This window comes from Amphiura filiformis, chromosome 19 (assembly GCF_039555335.1).
Source record: "Amphiura filiformis chromosome 19, Afil_fr2py, whole genome shotgun sequence".
NCBI classification, from domain to species: domain Eukaryota; kingdom Metazoa; phylum Echinodermata; class Ophiuroidea; order Amphilepidida; family Amphiuridae; genus Amphiura; species Amphiura filiformis.
The window spans coordinates 50,121,786-50,137,131 of record NC_092646.1 but is presented as its reverse complement, the minus strand read 5'-3'; the positions used below and the strand labels follow the sequence as shown (position 1 = coordinate 50,137,131).

The window sequence follows — 15,346 nt, the reverse complement described above, 5'->3', positions numbered from 1 at the left end:
ATTACACATGTCATGTATTATGCTGTATTCGTAAGTAACATTTCAGTATTTGTAGGTAAGAATTAGACTTTTGGTGGATATCGCAATCAAAACTTCATTTTATAAAGCACTTTGAATGTATCATTTTCTTTATGTGCGTTTATTGATACTTTAGACCCTATCATGTATTAATAATGTCGGTTCACAGCGGTTGAAAGAGGATTGAAGTAAGAAACAAAGGCACTAAAGTGACTTTAATTTGCTTAATTGCACACAAATCGCTTAAAACCGTTATTGCAGACTTGTGAAGTCCATCTTGGAGTCAGTTACGTCTCGTGGCCTTTCGTTTGAGGGCAACTACAATTAGCTTTATACCAGGGTCCATCACTGTGTTGTCTAGATCATGAGACAATTAGAACAGTCGTTTTTTCCATGGTATTCGTAGGTAACCTTAGCGAAAACGTCAAAAGTTACCTTCGAATAAATCAATTTGGACACAAATTACTCAGAAACCAGAAGGTCGGTAAACATTTAAAATGAAGCACACATGACAGTTGACAAATCCAAGTATTTATCCCTTCTAATCTTCTTTGAATCTAATTTTTCTTTCAAATGAGCAGACCGTCGTCTATTTCAGTACATATTTTTCAACAATTAAGCCGTATTCAGTTTTGCATGGTGGGCATGTATGTGAATTCGCAACTTTCATTGACATATGATTTGATAGCAAACATACAGGCCTTCGTTATGTACCAATATGGGCATTGGCATGAATGGCGGTGTTTCACAATACTGTCATGATGTCATATTGTATTCGTAGGTAACATTCGGTTACCGAAATTTACCTACGAATACTTGCTTTTATTGTTGACATCTCAGAAATATTTAAACGCAGGCTATTGAAACTTGGTAGAAATAAAGAGTGTATTACCCTGCACCTATTGCTTAACTATTGTTTACTATTCTCTCACTTTGTGGAAATGACACAGCTTTTAACATGTATTCGGAGGTAATGCATATTTTTTACCAAACCTACCTTTGTGGCATTTAGAATTTCTGGCAGCTAAACACAATAATAAAGATGTCCGAATGCAATGCATTTCAGTATTGGACATATCAAAGCTTGTATCAATTGCGCATTTATTAGTGATTTCCATTTTTAAAGATATATCTAGTGCTATGAAAAATTGTATTCGTAGGTAATGTAAAAAAATACCACTCAAAAAATTATCACAAAAATTCATAATTATGTACAAATATGTGAAAAATTGAACATGCAATCTTTGAATACACACCTTTCAGGAAATCAATTTAGATTCAATCCAATGACTTCTTTTCATAACTGATTTAGATGTTTTTTAAAAATACCTTAAGAAATATTTTGAAAAAATGGGTAAAAATAGCATGTTTTGGGGTCTCTGTGTCTAAGTTTTTCACAGAAGGGGTCTTATTATATATGGCGCGAAGCGTATGATCAAGGCGAATAAACACAATACAAAAACGAATGCCAATTGATTAATACTTTTAAGTTATGGCTCTGAACATGCCGTGTACACTTTTCGTTGGATTCGACCATATGTATAAAAAAAAAAGCAAAATAAAGAGTATAGGCCTATATACCCTGAACATTTATGCGTGGATTTTTTAACAACATATTGGCAAATATAACATAATTAACACCGGTACGCATTTCCAGTCATTTTAGCTCATTAACTATGTTGACTTTTGATCAAAACAATAAGATACAAAGAATATATAAAAATAAAATTGATATAATTGTGAAAACCGTATGTCCGATTTGCTTCAAATAAAAACCTATTTGATCAGTGCACTTTGCTATACTCAATTAATGTAAAAAAGCATGCTCAGACCATTTCCTAATTTCCAGAAATATCCTCGTTATACGGTACCACCTTTTAAGCATCCCAAAACAGGTAGTAATAGTATGATTATTGTAAATTAAGAATTTTTAATTAAATTTTTAATAAAACTTTTCCTGATTCAGTCATGGAAAATGTATGCTTTTTAATGACTTTTCCCAACCTTAAAGGTCCATAAAAATACACCCAAAAATATTGTCGAACCATTTTAATTCTACAAGGAAATACAAAAGCCGTGAAAATAAAGTTTTATTTAAATGACACTCTTTTCACCAAAATGCCACGCCCATACTGTAACAGTGAAACCAGTTAACTTTCTTTTTCTATTGACTTATCAAGGATTTTAGCTATTGGGCACTCAGTCAGTAAAAAGCAATTAGAGAGAAAACAGGCTGGCAACACTGGTGTCTGACTTGATAAACAATTTTGCCGTAGTGAAGAAGTTTTGTACGCGAGTGAACGGGATCATTTACTGCATACATGTACACACAGGACACACACAAAATGATGGCTCACCCGCTAGACGCCCAGATACGGGCAATGCTAACCCCGAATATCGCCAACAAAATGCCGCCTACAACTCCAGAAATCATACAGTAGAAACCGATGGTACCAACACCGGAATATCTGGCACAACTTTTAAAGGATAAAATACATTACCGATGGTACCTAACATGTTTATACATGTGGAGAGAGTTTTAGACGAAGGTAAGTTTTTGTTGTGAACTACTATGTTGACTTGATGGCCTCTATCGACTCTGTGAGTGTAGTGTATTGGAATGCGACCCACTCCACTTTCCCTCGGCGAGACTGCTTTCTTTTTCATTCAAATTCCCACATTCCAAAGTTCCATAGTGAAAATGTCGCCATATTTAGACTCCTAAACCTATGTAGAATACAGTTGGTGTAAACTTTACGTAAGTTGAGAAACGGAAATGCGAAGAAAACGTGTGATTTTTGTCGCACTACAGAGTCCAGCGTCAGATACTTTGGATGTGAATGGAATGTAAATGGACGACATAACAAACACTCTACACGCGTTATCCACGGCATAGGAAGTTGACAAGTTTGCCCAGTGAATCATGATATCGGGTACATAAAATGATCGGCCATAACAGCTGGTTCTTATGTATGTCAGCCGATTTTATTAGACTTTCAGTATCTGAACTCTTTATCTATGGTTGTAAACTGTGTGTGATTTGTAAGATCTATACAAACTGGATTTATAATTTAACTAGCAACAGAAATTCTATGGTTGTATGAACAACTCACCTTGGTCAAGTTACATGGGTTTATTGTGTTAGGTCACTCACTGTGTATAAATGCATTCAAAAAGTTAACCACAGATTTTAAAGGGATACAGAATGCAAATTGGAATTTCCATGGGAACTTAATAATTCAATGAATATGGACAAACTAACATTAATATTAGAGTTAAAAATGCGTGGGATCCATTAAAATTCTACAAATTGTTGCTGATGATAGTTCTGATGTGTGAGCAACCCACAAATGAAACCGTTAATTGAGATTGAATTTATATCATATTAATTGAACACTATTCCCAGGCACTAATAAGGAAAAATATAAAAACCCAAATCCAGCTATTTAATAATAATTATTTTGCATTTTATTTGTCATATATTTAAAAAATTTAAATTCAAAAGTATAAAATCCTTTCATTGCATTTTATGCAAATTTGATCTTATCTCAATACCTACCTATATAATTGGGCTTTGAGAACTTCAAAGAACCCAAAGTATTGAATAAGATTCCCCTGGTAAATTTCTAAGTCATTAAATAGATTTTTCTTTGCACTATTCTGGGCTGACCATAATCATTCACTTCTTTGCTATTCATAACAAGCTTAGCCCAAAGCTTTTGTAAATTGCAAAGAAAAACTTCAAGTGAGGAATTGAAGTGCTTTGCTCTCAGCCAATCCTGCTTCATGTATTGTAATGGGATTTCATGGCAAATGGCTCCAGGCTGGCATTATGCTAATCAGGTTTATAATTCCAATAAAGTTGTCTTGAGCATGAATGAATGAAAGACGGCCCTGAGTGCACAGTCCCATGCACAGGTATACTTATTTTGGATTTTTTTTTTCAAATAAGCAGCTTAAAATTAAAGATTCATTCTTAGCATAATTTATGGATTTAAAAATCTATACTATAGTGACTGAAATTTTATAGAAAAATTATGGAAGTTACAATAATCTTGAGGTAAGTTACGGTACCGTAAATTTCAGATTTTCATGTTGTTGCTCAAATCTGTGTAACATTTGATCTGAAGCTTCATATAGGCCCTATAAAATTTCAAAAATCAAAATGTTAACAAGTTAACTGAATAAATTGATCTGTTACATTACAAAGTAGATTACTTGATAAATGATGTTGAAGGAAATGATTTTATGTGACAAAGAAGTTATTACAAAACTCAAGCGAAAAAATCTGATAAAATTTTAGTGTTCAAAGCAATTTCAAAGCAAGATGTTATTGTTACTACCATTTTGTGTGTACAATGTAATTAATTTTAGTACCGGTAATGTGACATAGCTTTGAAATGTCCCTTGTTCAAAGCTGAAATTGATTTTCAAGTGATCAACAATAATGAAATTACTAAAATTGCATGCTTCACTGAACAGACATTGTGTTTGTCTCATAATTACAAGTTAATTGTGAGCTTTGAAATGATAGCAGCTTACAGGTTTAGCGATTAATTGCTATTTTTTTTATAAGTGCCACAACTGGCATTGCCATATTTATGCCGTACTATTTCCTCGTTGTGGCGGTATAATTTGTGTATTATAATTTGACGGGTTCATGTTGTGCAAAATGATGCATTTCAGTAGGTATTGTAGGTTATGATGCATGGCTAAAATTGTGGTGGATGTGACCAATTTCCTGGAGACTTAATGACAGAGTGATGGACACAGTTATATTATGGACCTGCACAAATTAAAGTGAAACCAAAGTTTATGGTGAAATGAACACAGCTCATTTTAAATTTAGTTCTTATTCAGAGGGCATAATTTTTAGTTGGTATCGCATAGCAGTTTACTACATGTACTCGCACCTACCAGCATGTACTTTACATTTAAATTGGTTGAACAAATGATAGGGCCTTATATCATAGTACATGAAATTTCAAAAATTAACTTAGTTTTTCATGAAAAAGGGGGAATTTTCATTGACTAATATTGACCAGAACTTCGGAAGTTGCAAAATAAACAATCTGTCTCATCTGGTGAGAATGATTCATGAATGTCTAATGACAACAGACAAGGCAGGACACCATTCACTATGGCCCACAAGAGCCTCATCTCAATGACATAGTCCAATAACCTCAATTACATAATCATAGTGCAAAATTTGACCTCAAGTTGCAGAATATGAGTTTTTGTACCCAAATCTTCAAAGGTCATTCAATGAATGTACAAATGTATTGGGGTTTAAGAACTGTTCCCCTGATAGATGAGCATGTTGTGGATCCTAGTGATTGAACTTCAAAAAGGATGATAGACTGAACATTTTGGAAAACCATTCACTCAATAAATAGGCCCTATGTGTTATAAAACTTATAGACATCTATAGCATTTTGTGAACCCATGTACCATACGATACATAAAGTTTCAGCAGTTAGCATGCACAGGTTGAGGCATCATATTGACAGATCACCAGGTCAAGTGCATAAATTTGTAGCATTGGGCACTGGCTGGGGTGCATACTAATCAGTGTTTAGTTTACAAATTTTGGCCTAAATTAAAGCACATCCTTGGTCAATGTTGTTCTTTCCAGGTCTTCCCATTCAACACAATAGGATTGACCTTGAATTCTAATGAGCAAGGCTGACATAAACTCCAATTCAATAACAGTAGTCCCAGGTGTCATCTGTGGGACTTGCTGCATGCCACCTAGTAATTGGGTCATCAAATATTCATGACTTGTATACAATCAAACCATGTAGGCAGTACCAAGTGATTTATATTTTGCAACAAATTGCATCAAATTGTTTGTTTGATATTTTGTAGGCCTAACCCAATTCTGACTGTTAAAGTTGATGTTCTGACATCCTGGTCCACTGTACACAGTGGGATGTGGGATGCAAGGGGTGCAGCAGAACCACCCCCCATTTGTGAAAATATGCACCCGTAAAAACTCTTGAAATTTGTAAGTTGCATAGACATAGTTGTTGCTTTCTCTTCTGTCTAGTTTTACCATGGAACTACTACTTCCAATCACATTCTCAAAATAATTTGATGCCATTTTACTGAATAACATGTTGAACAACTGAACAATAAGACAGTAAAGGTAAACATGGTAAATAAAGTGATTTACTGGCAGTGAGACACCAAAGACATGCAAAGAATTTTAAAGTTCATTACTAAGTAAAAATACTAGTCTCACAGATAAGACAGACTTTTCCAAGCTGCCATCGGGATCTGTGATGCCATGCCTACGTGTAGAGCTCATATACTAAACAGTAGGCCTATGCAGTTGGCAAGTGATTTGAACAGTCAATATGGACACCACCATTTCCACCAATTCCTTTTTTCGAGGTGCACCAACATCCTCCTAGACAGATTTATGTACAATGTGAAGGAAGTACCCCCATGGTCATGGTGTTGTTCATGTAGCACCACTGGATAATACTAGTAGCCTAATAATAACAGTGCCATCTTCAATGTTTTAAAAGCAGCGTCCAAATTCTTATGAATCGTTTCATGAGCTATATGAGTATGAACATGTTAGGGACGCACCATTAGATTCTCAGGGGGGGGCATGGGAGTTTGGGTCAGGCAGAATTTTTTTTTTTTATGCGCCAAAGGCGGCGAATTTTTTTTTTTTTTCGCCTCCAAGAGCACAAATTTTTTTTAGTTATTTTTTTTCAATTTTAATGTATATTTTTATACAAAGTTGGGTGGGGAAATTTTTTTTTTTACTCATCAGTGAGGCAAAATTGTTTTTTTTTCTCACTAGTGGGCAAAGTTTTTTTTTTCTCACTAGTGGGCAAAGTTTTTTTCTTCAAAAACTCCCATGCCCCCCTGGAAATCTAATGGTGCGCCCCTTATTTGCTTACATGCAGGTGGGGAAACCAGGTCCTCTCCTTGTACATGTAGGACTAAGCTCATACCACAACAAGACAGGTGCCATTTGCTGTGAACTTGTTTTAGTAAATTAGGACTGGGCCAATCACAGTGATGGAATGCTTAACCTCTGTGCCAACTGGCAGGGAGTCAGCATTAATAAGGTCAACTAGGGTCTAGCAAAGCCAACTGCAAAACATGGTGTATAGCTTGGATCATGATTCATTGAAGGTCAATTCCAAATTCAGAAACAATTTATCAAATTTTACTGGCATTGTTGACAACTTTAATAGTTGGTTTCATTCATGGTTTTATAGTTGAGAACTTGGTAGATTCTGCACTACATGTGACAATTTCAGCATGGACATTTGCTAAAAATCTTCCATATTAAAGTTGAAGAATAGCCAACTTCAAATATTATTTTAAAATGTTGATGATGGGTGGTTTGTGTGTATTTGTGGTAGGCCTACCGTCAAGTTCTAGTACTACTTGAGAGATTGATGTTCCTAAAATTTTTTGAAATTTCTCAAAATTTAAATGCAAGCCGTCAACCCACTCTTCTTGAAAATTGTCGAGTGGGAAAAGGAAGTCTGTTCAGGCAATTGGAATTATTAGAAAAATATTTAGGTGATATTGAAATAAATATTGTGGAACTTCTGTTGGGACACCCTGGGTAGGACAGGCAGTATTGCTTACAAATAGTACACACTTGGAGACAGGTTTAAAGGTGATAATTTCATACATTTTGTCCCTAATGCTTGGAGTATAGTGTCAAGCAGAAATGACATGGAATGCCAGCTAAATCCCAGTACTGTGTAGCGGGGAAATCTTTACGGGTTTGATTTTTGCACCTTTCATGATGAATATGATTCAAAGTTGTCTGTGAAAAAAAACCATGTAACTGTTTGGAAGAGTTATAATTATGAAAAATTAACACACAAAAAAATGCCCTGTTCTCCTGGGCCTGTTCTACAGTATGTAATGCATCATTATGGCACCAGGATGGGTCACAAATGATGACATTCTTTAGCGGTGCTGACTCCCCCCCCCCTGGAAGCTTGTATGAAATTGTGACTTTCGTGCTGTTAAAATTAGTGATATTTTTGGATGGATTTATTTAGATATCAGAGTCGGACAATCTGTTTGCAAACAAGAAACATGCTAGTGCGGTCATTTCCCAGATGCGGTGCGGATCAAAGGGTTGGGTACAAAAAATCATACTCCACAACTTGCACTCCCTGAAATTCTCAGTATGTCAAGTTTTTAGCGAAGCAATCCAGCCCAATTTTAAATTTTGAAGCTTTTTTCTGATAATGCTTCCCAATTTTAAGTACATTGGGGGATGCAACGATAGCCTAGGTCCTACTGTTTGGTGATGTCAGGATTTAAGATTTTGGGTGAAATCAGTAAATCAATTCTCACAAAATCTTGTAAAAAATATTGGCCCCATCCCCATGCTTGAATCTTCTACAGTCTATGCTTGGATAATATACCGACCAGTGCATACAGTATGTATGGCTTGTAATATTATGTTCAAGCACTCCCACTTCCCTGGTTCAAGCAAGTTCAAGCTCAATAATTTGTTAGGCTATAAACTTCCTATTGTGTCACCTTTGACCTTGCTGCATGTACTACACATTTTGTACATGATGTACTCACTCTGCAGTGTGTACAGGCTGTGAAACCAATCAGATTTTTTAGTTGCATTGGTTTTATATTTTTTACTTTTTCAAATTGATTTGCAGTACCAGGCAAGTAAAAGATTTTGTTGTTGTTGATTGAATTCTGTGTTCAAGAGGCAAAGTGGGAGCTGATAAAATTGATGTTTTTTTCTGTCAAATGAGCCTAGAGCAGATTTAGATGGCGGTGTCAATGTCACTAAGACTGGTGCTTTATCTAGTCAATTGGTCCTGACGATTCCTGCGAGGATACGGCAATTCGCCAATCCGACACAGAGGTACCAGTTTTGACTAGGTTTACTTTTTAAGCCGAGTGGAAAATTATCCCGCTTTGGCTACAGCCAAATTTGAAATAGATCCGAGATAATGAAATTAAGTAAATGAGTCAGATGAGGGGCTCTTTCTTCTCACTATGTTCCAGCTAAAATGTTCTCAATTCCATGCCTTAGTTGAGTAACTGTCCTCAGAGTCTCACAGCCCAAGATTTGACCTCAAGTCATGGAGTATGAGTTTGTGTACTCAACACATTTAGAGTTCATTCTATGCATGTGCAAGTATATTGAGGTTATAGAACTGTGCTCAGATGGATGATGTTGTTAGGGGTTCTTAGCATCTTCTTGTCATCAATTTATGACTGGCAATTTACTTCAAAACATGAAGATGAAAATAACATTTGCTGCATGGTGTTATAATCTTCTTGTTTTTCTGCTGAAATCCTGTGAAACGTCCGTTCGAAAGCCAGATTGCATTGGATAACAGCCTTTGATGTAATGAGTTTGTAAGAAAATCTGGCGTCCATCTCTTGTACCATCACCTCTAAATAAATTTAAGATGAAAATCTGGGGCAATTTTTCAATTTGATAATTGTGCAGAGAAAATGAAGCCTGTGTTAGCCACTTCAAGTTCCGACCGCCGGAGACCTACTTCTTGTCACTACAAATGGAGGCTCCTTGATTGGCGATATCATCTCTTACAAGAAAATTCAGCATAACAATTTTAATCAGATGCATCACTACCACCAGTGACGGAGCATTGGGGGAATCCCTCTGGGGGACTTTGACCATTGCGTAAATGACACCCCTTTCAGGACCGGGAATAAAATGAGAGTAGGGATTGAGTAACTTTTTAAAGTACTTTCCAGTCTAGATGGAATGCAAGGGTACCGTAGCTCAAATTTTTAATGTAAATGTTAATTTCTATGTTGAAGTTATCATTCAAATTCATTTCAAATTAATGATTTTGAAAATTTTTGCTATTTTAAAGCTAAACTGATGAAATATGGTGTAAAAGTATATTAAATGCATATAAAAGTATATAAAAATTTGCACTTTTGGGGCTAAAATGGGCAAATATGAGGTTAATTTGGTCAGAAACCCATTATCAGGCGTCAACATTGGGGGGATGATTGTATGGACCATCCCCCCTGGCAAAATATTGGGGGGGGTAAATCCCCCATCCCCCCGGGATCTACGCCTATGATGTCTGCTGAATTCTACAGCTTTACCAGACATGTTATAAAAACAGTTTCCAACCATTCATTCACTTACGATAAGTAGCTAGTGACTGTATTAAATCTACAATAAGCGCTGCTTAAATTCACTAGGATATTGTCCTCTTTTCAAACTGCCTTGGGGTTTCTGTGAACTTCTCAGAACGGTACAGAACCTGTTTAATATTGTGAAAACACTTTCTAAAGGGATTCTCGCTAGTGACCGCTAGTGCTATATGGTTGCTCAATATTGTGTAGTTGTCCAATGTGCCTAGAGGCTGCAAGTTGAGATATTTTAGTTATTAGCTGTGCAATATTAATGTTGGCATGTCCATACTTGGTCTGCAGTCTAGCCCTTGTGTTGGTCAAGTGCAAAGCACTGCTACATTGCAGACAGACTGAGAGAGGGAAGGGGTCAATAGGTCAGTCAGTTAGTGATATAGCAATGCAACTACATGTAGGAAGTACATAGCATGGTAAGGAAGTACCATATAAAACTCATAAAGAAAGTCACAGCATAACATTTCAATAGTTTTTAGTACCGGTGGGTCAATACTAGTATTAATACATGGTTTACAAACTTTACTTTCTTGTATTTACATATATCTGCTGTTGGGAAGGGGGCTTTTCAGGAGGGTGGGTGGGTGAGGTGAGGGGACCATCGCTTGCGGGAAATATTTGGGCGTTGAATTAAAAGTATTCCATGCTTTCAGCTTGATTTGATCAACATATCACACATCTGGTAGAAAATTTATCAATGGAACATTTATAAATTCAAAGGGTGGTTACCAACTCAGTTTTGATTTTGGGCTCCCTTGTATACATGTGATGTTGAAAGTTGACTGTATTACTGAGCATAATCAAGCAAATGAATTTTGCATCCAGGGCTACATAGATCATATTTAGGCATATCATCGACATAGCCACCATCAGGATATGTTTGCCATGTTGACTCTTGTCATGATTTAGTTTTAAAACAAAGGAGATGGATGGGAAACTCATCCAGTAACACTAAACGTTGATTTTCCCCAGTCATAATTTGCAATCATGCAATATATGACGGTAGTAACAGGCACAGATCTAGAACAGCCAACATTTAAAATGGCACCTGGGATAATAATGCATAGTTACTCGCCGTCATATTAATCTGCCACGGAAAATGGATCTGGTATACCAATCAGGGACCAGCGACGTTTTTTATTATTGCGAAAGAAATAACCACGACGGGTTTCTAAACACTTTGGTAATAAAATAAAGCATTCATAATCATAGGTTGTGCATGGCCGATGATGTATGTCTGGTAGCTGTTAAGTCCTTTGGAGAATTTGCTGGACGAAAAATATTGCACCGGTGTACGTAAAATTGGAAATTTTCACGCTACATTTATTTTTGGGCTTTTTGGCATTCAGAGCAGTTACTGCAAAAATAATACCAATCAAATATAATCATAGGTCAATGTAAGGCAGGTTTTAAAAATGGCAAAATGTGAAAAATTAATGGTGCCGAAATTTTCACTTTGGCAGTAAATCTTGTGTTACCCATGGTGCATCATTCATTCATTCATTCATTTGGCACCATTGATTTCATGTTTTGCCGCCAATCAGATGGAAAAGGAATTTGTTTTTTAATTTGCTATTTTTAATTGCATTTTTGGTTAAAACTTGGGACTTTTTTGTTTTAAATCAGGGAAATAAGGGAGCAACCAAAAAGATTGATGACGTCTCAAAAAGGAAAAGTTCTGGTTTAGTGTCTCTCAGCAGACCCCTTGCCTCCCTGATAGAAATGTAATCAGGTCATCCAGGTGCTGTTGGAAATAACCTTCTTCAGACTGATTTTTTTTTAATGTAAACAAGATATTTTTAACCCGCCCCTAGTTCATTTCCCGGGGTTCATTTCTCCACAGATTATAAAAGGAACCATTAATCGATGTGGTATCTCAAAATGTAAGTACTCTGCAGTGTGAAATCACTGGATTGGCTCATCATTCAGAATACTCATAAATGAAGTCTCAAATGAGCAAAATGTGGAACAAGTGAAAAGGTCAAAATCTATTTTGGAATCTCACTCTAGTTTATTGATGGGATGCTGAAAACAAGAAATCGCTTATTTATAAGACAGACAGATAAAGGATAGAGACCGTTGAATAATGAAAAGATAAATCTTCACTTCATTTAAAAGTTGATCCAAAAATAAACAAGTAATTTCTTTCACAACCGGTATATTTTGTGTGATACTAATTTGCCATGTTGTAACTTGCCATTTTCAGAAACAAACAAATGATGAAAGCAAAACCTTTATTAGATTCACATCATTCACATGACAGTAATATTATAATTGTCTAAGAATTGAGTTTTCCATCTATATCAACAGGAAGGCTTGTGAAATATTACGATGCTGTGACCATTTAGAAAGAAAAAGGTACAGCTTCATGTCTGTATTTTACAGGCCGGAGTGTCCATCTTTTTTTTCTTCAAAGCGATGTGAGGCAGGCTCATCCGTGAAACATGTTGTTGTATCCACCTGACCTCCTCCTGCACAACATTCTGTTTACCTTCCCATCAAAAGCCGGGACCCCTTTACACACCTGGGTAGAGAGAGACATTTATATAAGAGCCTTGTGTAAGGGCACAACACCTTTGGTAACGAAAAAGATCTATTCTTTTATGGTCTATGCTGTGACATAGACCCGTATAATAATTGGTGTACATCATTCATGGAAATCAAATTGCGCACAGGTCAAAGAAATTGTAAGAAATATTCTGAAAATTTTAATTTTTTAAATTAAAAGGAAAGAGGTTGGTCAATTTCCTGTGGTCGACCACCTTTTAAAACCTGCAATATTAAAAGCTTAAATGACTCCTATGAAGATAGAGACCCAATTAATGCTATTGCATATTGAATATGACTAAAAGTGGGTTTAATTTATAGTAGGATGATTGATAAGGTATCAAATGAGGATACAATAAGAGGTTATTTAAGGTGAGAGATAATTAATCATATGGGATTTTTGCTGGAAGAATCCATAGAACTTAGAAGATGTTATTATACAGCTTTTGTTACGACTTGCGATATAGCCTCGGCAGAAGCAACGTAGGTTTACATTTGTATATTTTATTTTTTATGTTAGCAGTGTACAAGTATACATTCCAGCTCTTTCATAGCTCAGTCATCCACAGTTCAGCATACATGAATTACCACAATAATCCATAAAATGTACCCAAGTAAAATATGAATTACACACAAAGTCGTATAGAATTTAGACTAAGTCATCACCCTTTTTCACGCTAAGTACTTCAAAAAATCATTACAACATATGGCTATGAATGCTTAATTAATTTCTACAATCTAAAACTCCATGAAAGCACGCTTGTCAAGTTGTTGAAATTCCCACATTTAAGCCCTGGCAAGCCTGTAGTCAGCCAGCAGGGGTATTGATCTATCGATATCGGTAGAAAAACTGAACAGCTCTGGACAAGGTGGAATTACGTGAAGTCACTTTGTCTTCACATGAGTATGAATCAATTTATTTTAATGGATCTTTGTTGATGGTGATGTTCTACTGCATTATTTTGTGAGCAAGACATTTTTACGACTCAAAAAGAGTGTTTTTATTGAAGTAAGAAAATGCAATTTGTGATAATGTCCTTTTACAGAGGGGAAACTTGATGTGTAATATGCGGGCAATATGCAAGTTATTTAATGATGCCATGCCATCAATATCCATTATGGTGCACTGCTGCTTGAGTATTGATTCCAAGCATTTGTACTTATTGTTAATCCTCGCATGTATTCGATAAATTCATAACAAAAATACAATACTTTTATATTTGCAAATGTTAGCTCGCTGTGTGTTGTTGTTATTAATGATGTAGTGCTATTAATAAGTGCATATAGATTCAGTCAATGATAAACTGAACATTGTCATTTAGAAAGTATTGAATATGATGTCCTTCAAATTCAAAATATATATATTTTTTTTAGGCTGTGCCTAGGGGCAGAGCATGGGAAGAAACTGGGACAATTTGACATCACAGTACTTATCAACAAAACAAACGAAAAAATGCCACCCCAATATTGGTGTGATAATGAAAGACAAATATATTATTTCTTATGAAGGAAAAAACAAAAATGCCATCTGTGATGCTAATCGTCAATTCGTCATGATATCAAGAAAGGTTTACATAAAGTGAAATTGAATCTTATGAATTGGAAACAAACAAAAGGGGGTGTACTGTACACAGTACAAGGGACAGTTTTGTGGACTTGTGGGGAAAAGATAATATTTTGTAGTTTCAATACTGCTACCAATATTATTATGCAAAAATGCATTGCAAAACAATAGTATGATAATTATACAAATTTGAATGCACAATATTAGATCATATGCATACAGTCAAATCGTAGCTTAATGCATCATAAATTTTTGTAGCCTTAATAAAACTTCGTCTCTGTCATTGAGTGATACCGTATTCTAGGAAGCTGTACATCTCATGTAGTGGTTACAAAACTAGATATCGGACACTGGAACCGGTAATTTTTGCACAATGAGTATTTCATCAAACATTATTTTCGCATGTGTTTAAGTTCACTCGTTACAAATTCATCTACAATGTATGGTACATAAATTAGTGGACCAACATGTGATTTTGCATAAGCTATGGTTTTAGCATTAAAAGTGTGTAGTGTGCACAAATTAATATCTACCCTGAAAAAAGATTCCTCTCTAAAATTAATTGCTATCTACTGAAGATGACACACCGTGGCGCTCCAAGTGAACTAGACCTCTGGCTAATAATTGTCTCATTTAAAATCAATGTGTTATAAATGTCAGATCGGACTCAATTCAGGTCAGGGAGGCTCATGCTTCAGTAGAAGACATTGATTCATAATAAACTTATCATAACACTACCCTGCAGTGTATGGGGATGTGTAGAGTTATTGGGCAGAGATGTAGGACAACTGAAATCGGAGAGGAACATGTGTGCATCATAGATGACAACCAGGGTTCCCGTTAAGGGTTTTAAAATGTGCGTCATGTGTGACGCAAGTTTGCTGACAAGATTGAAAAAACTTGCGTCCAGACAGATTTTTGTGCGTCCATCTGAAATTCACGATCAATCATACCGGGAAACGCAATGGCAACCCGCGTTGATTGTTGATTGTTAAAATAAAATTTTCGCCGTGATATTCCACCTCCAGTCGCAATGATAATTTTTCTCATTTCTGCATCAGTTTT

General features: G+C 35.7%; 1 protein-coding gene across 1 annotated transcript in view; it reads left to right on the top strand.

The window, feature by feature from the left end:
• Positions 1–2,234: 2,234 nt before the first annotated feature.
• LOC140140627 (protein quaking-B-like) overlaps positions 2,235–15,346 on the top strand; it is a 187,224-nt gene continuing 174,112 nt past the window's right edge. Inside the window, 1 exon segment of the mRNA XM_072162385.1 lies at positions 2,235–2,567. Within this exon segment, the coding sequence (XP_072018486.1) occupies positions 2,522–2,567 (46 nt within the window). The 5' untranslated portion in view covers positions 2,235–2,521.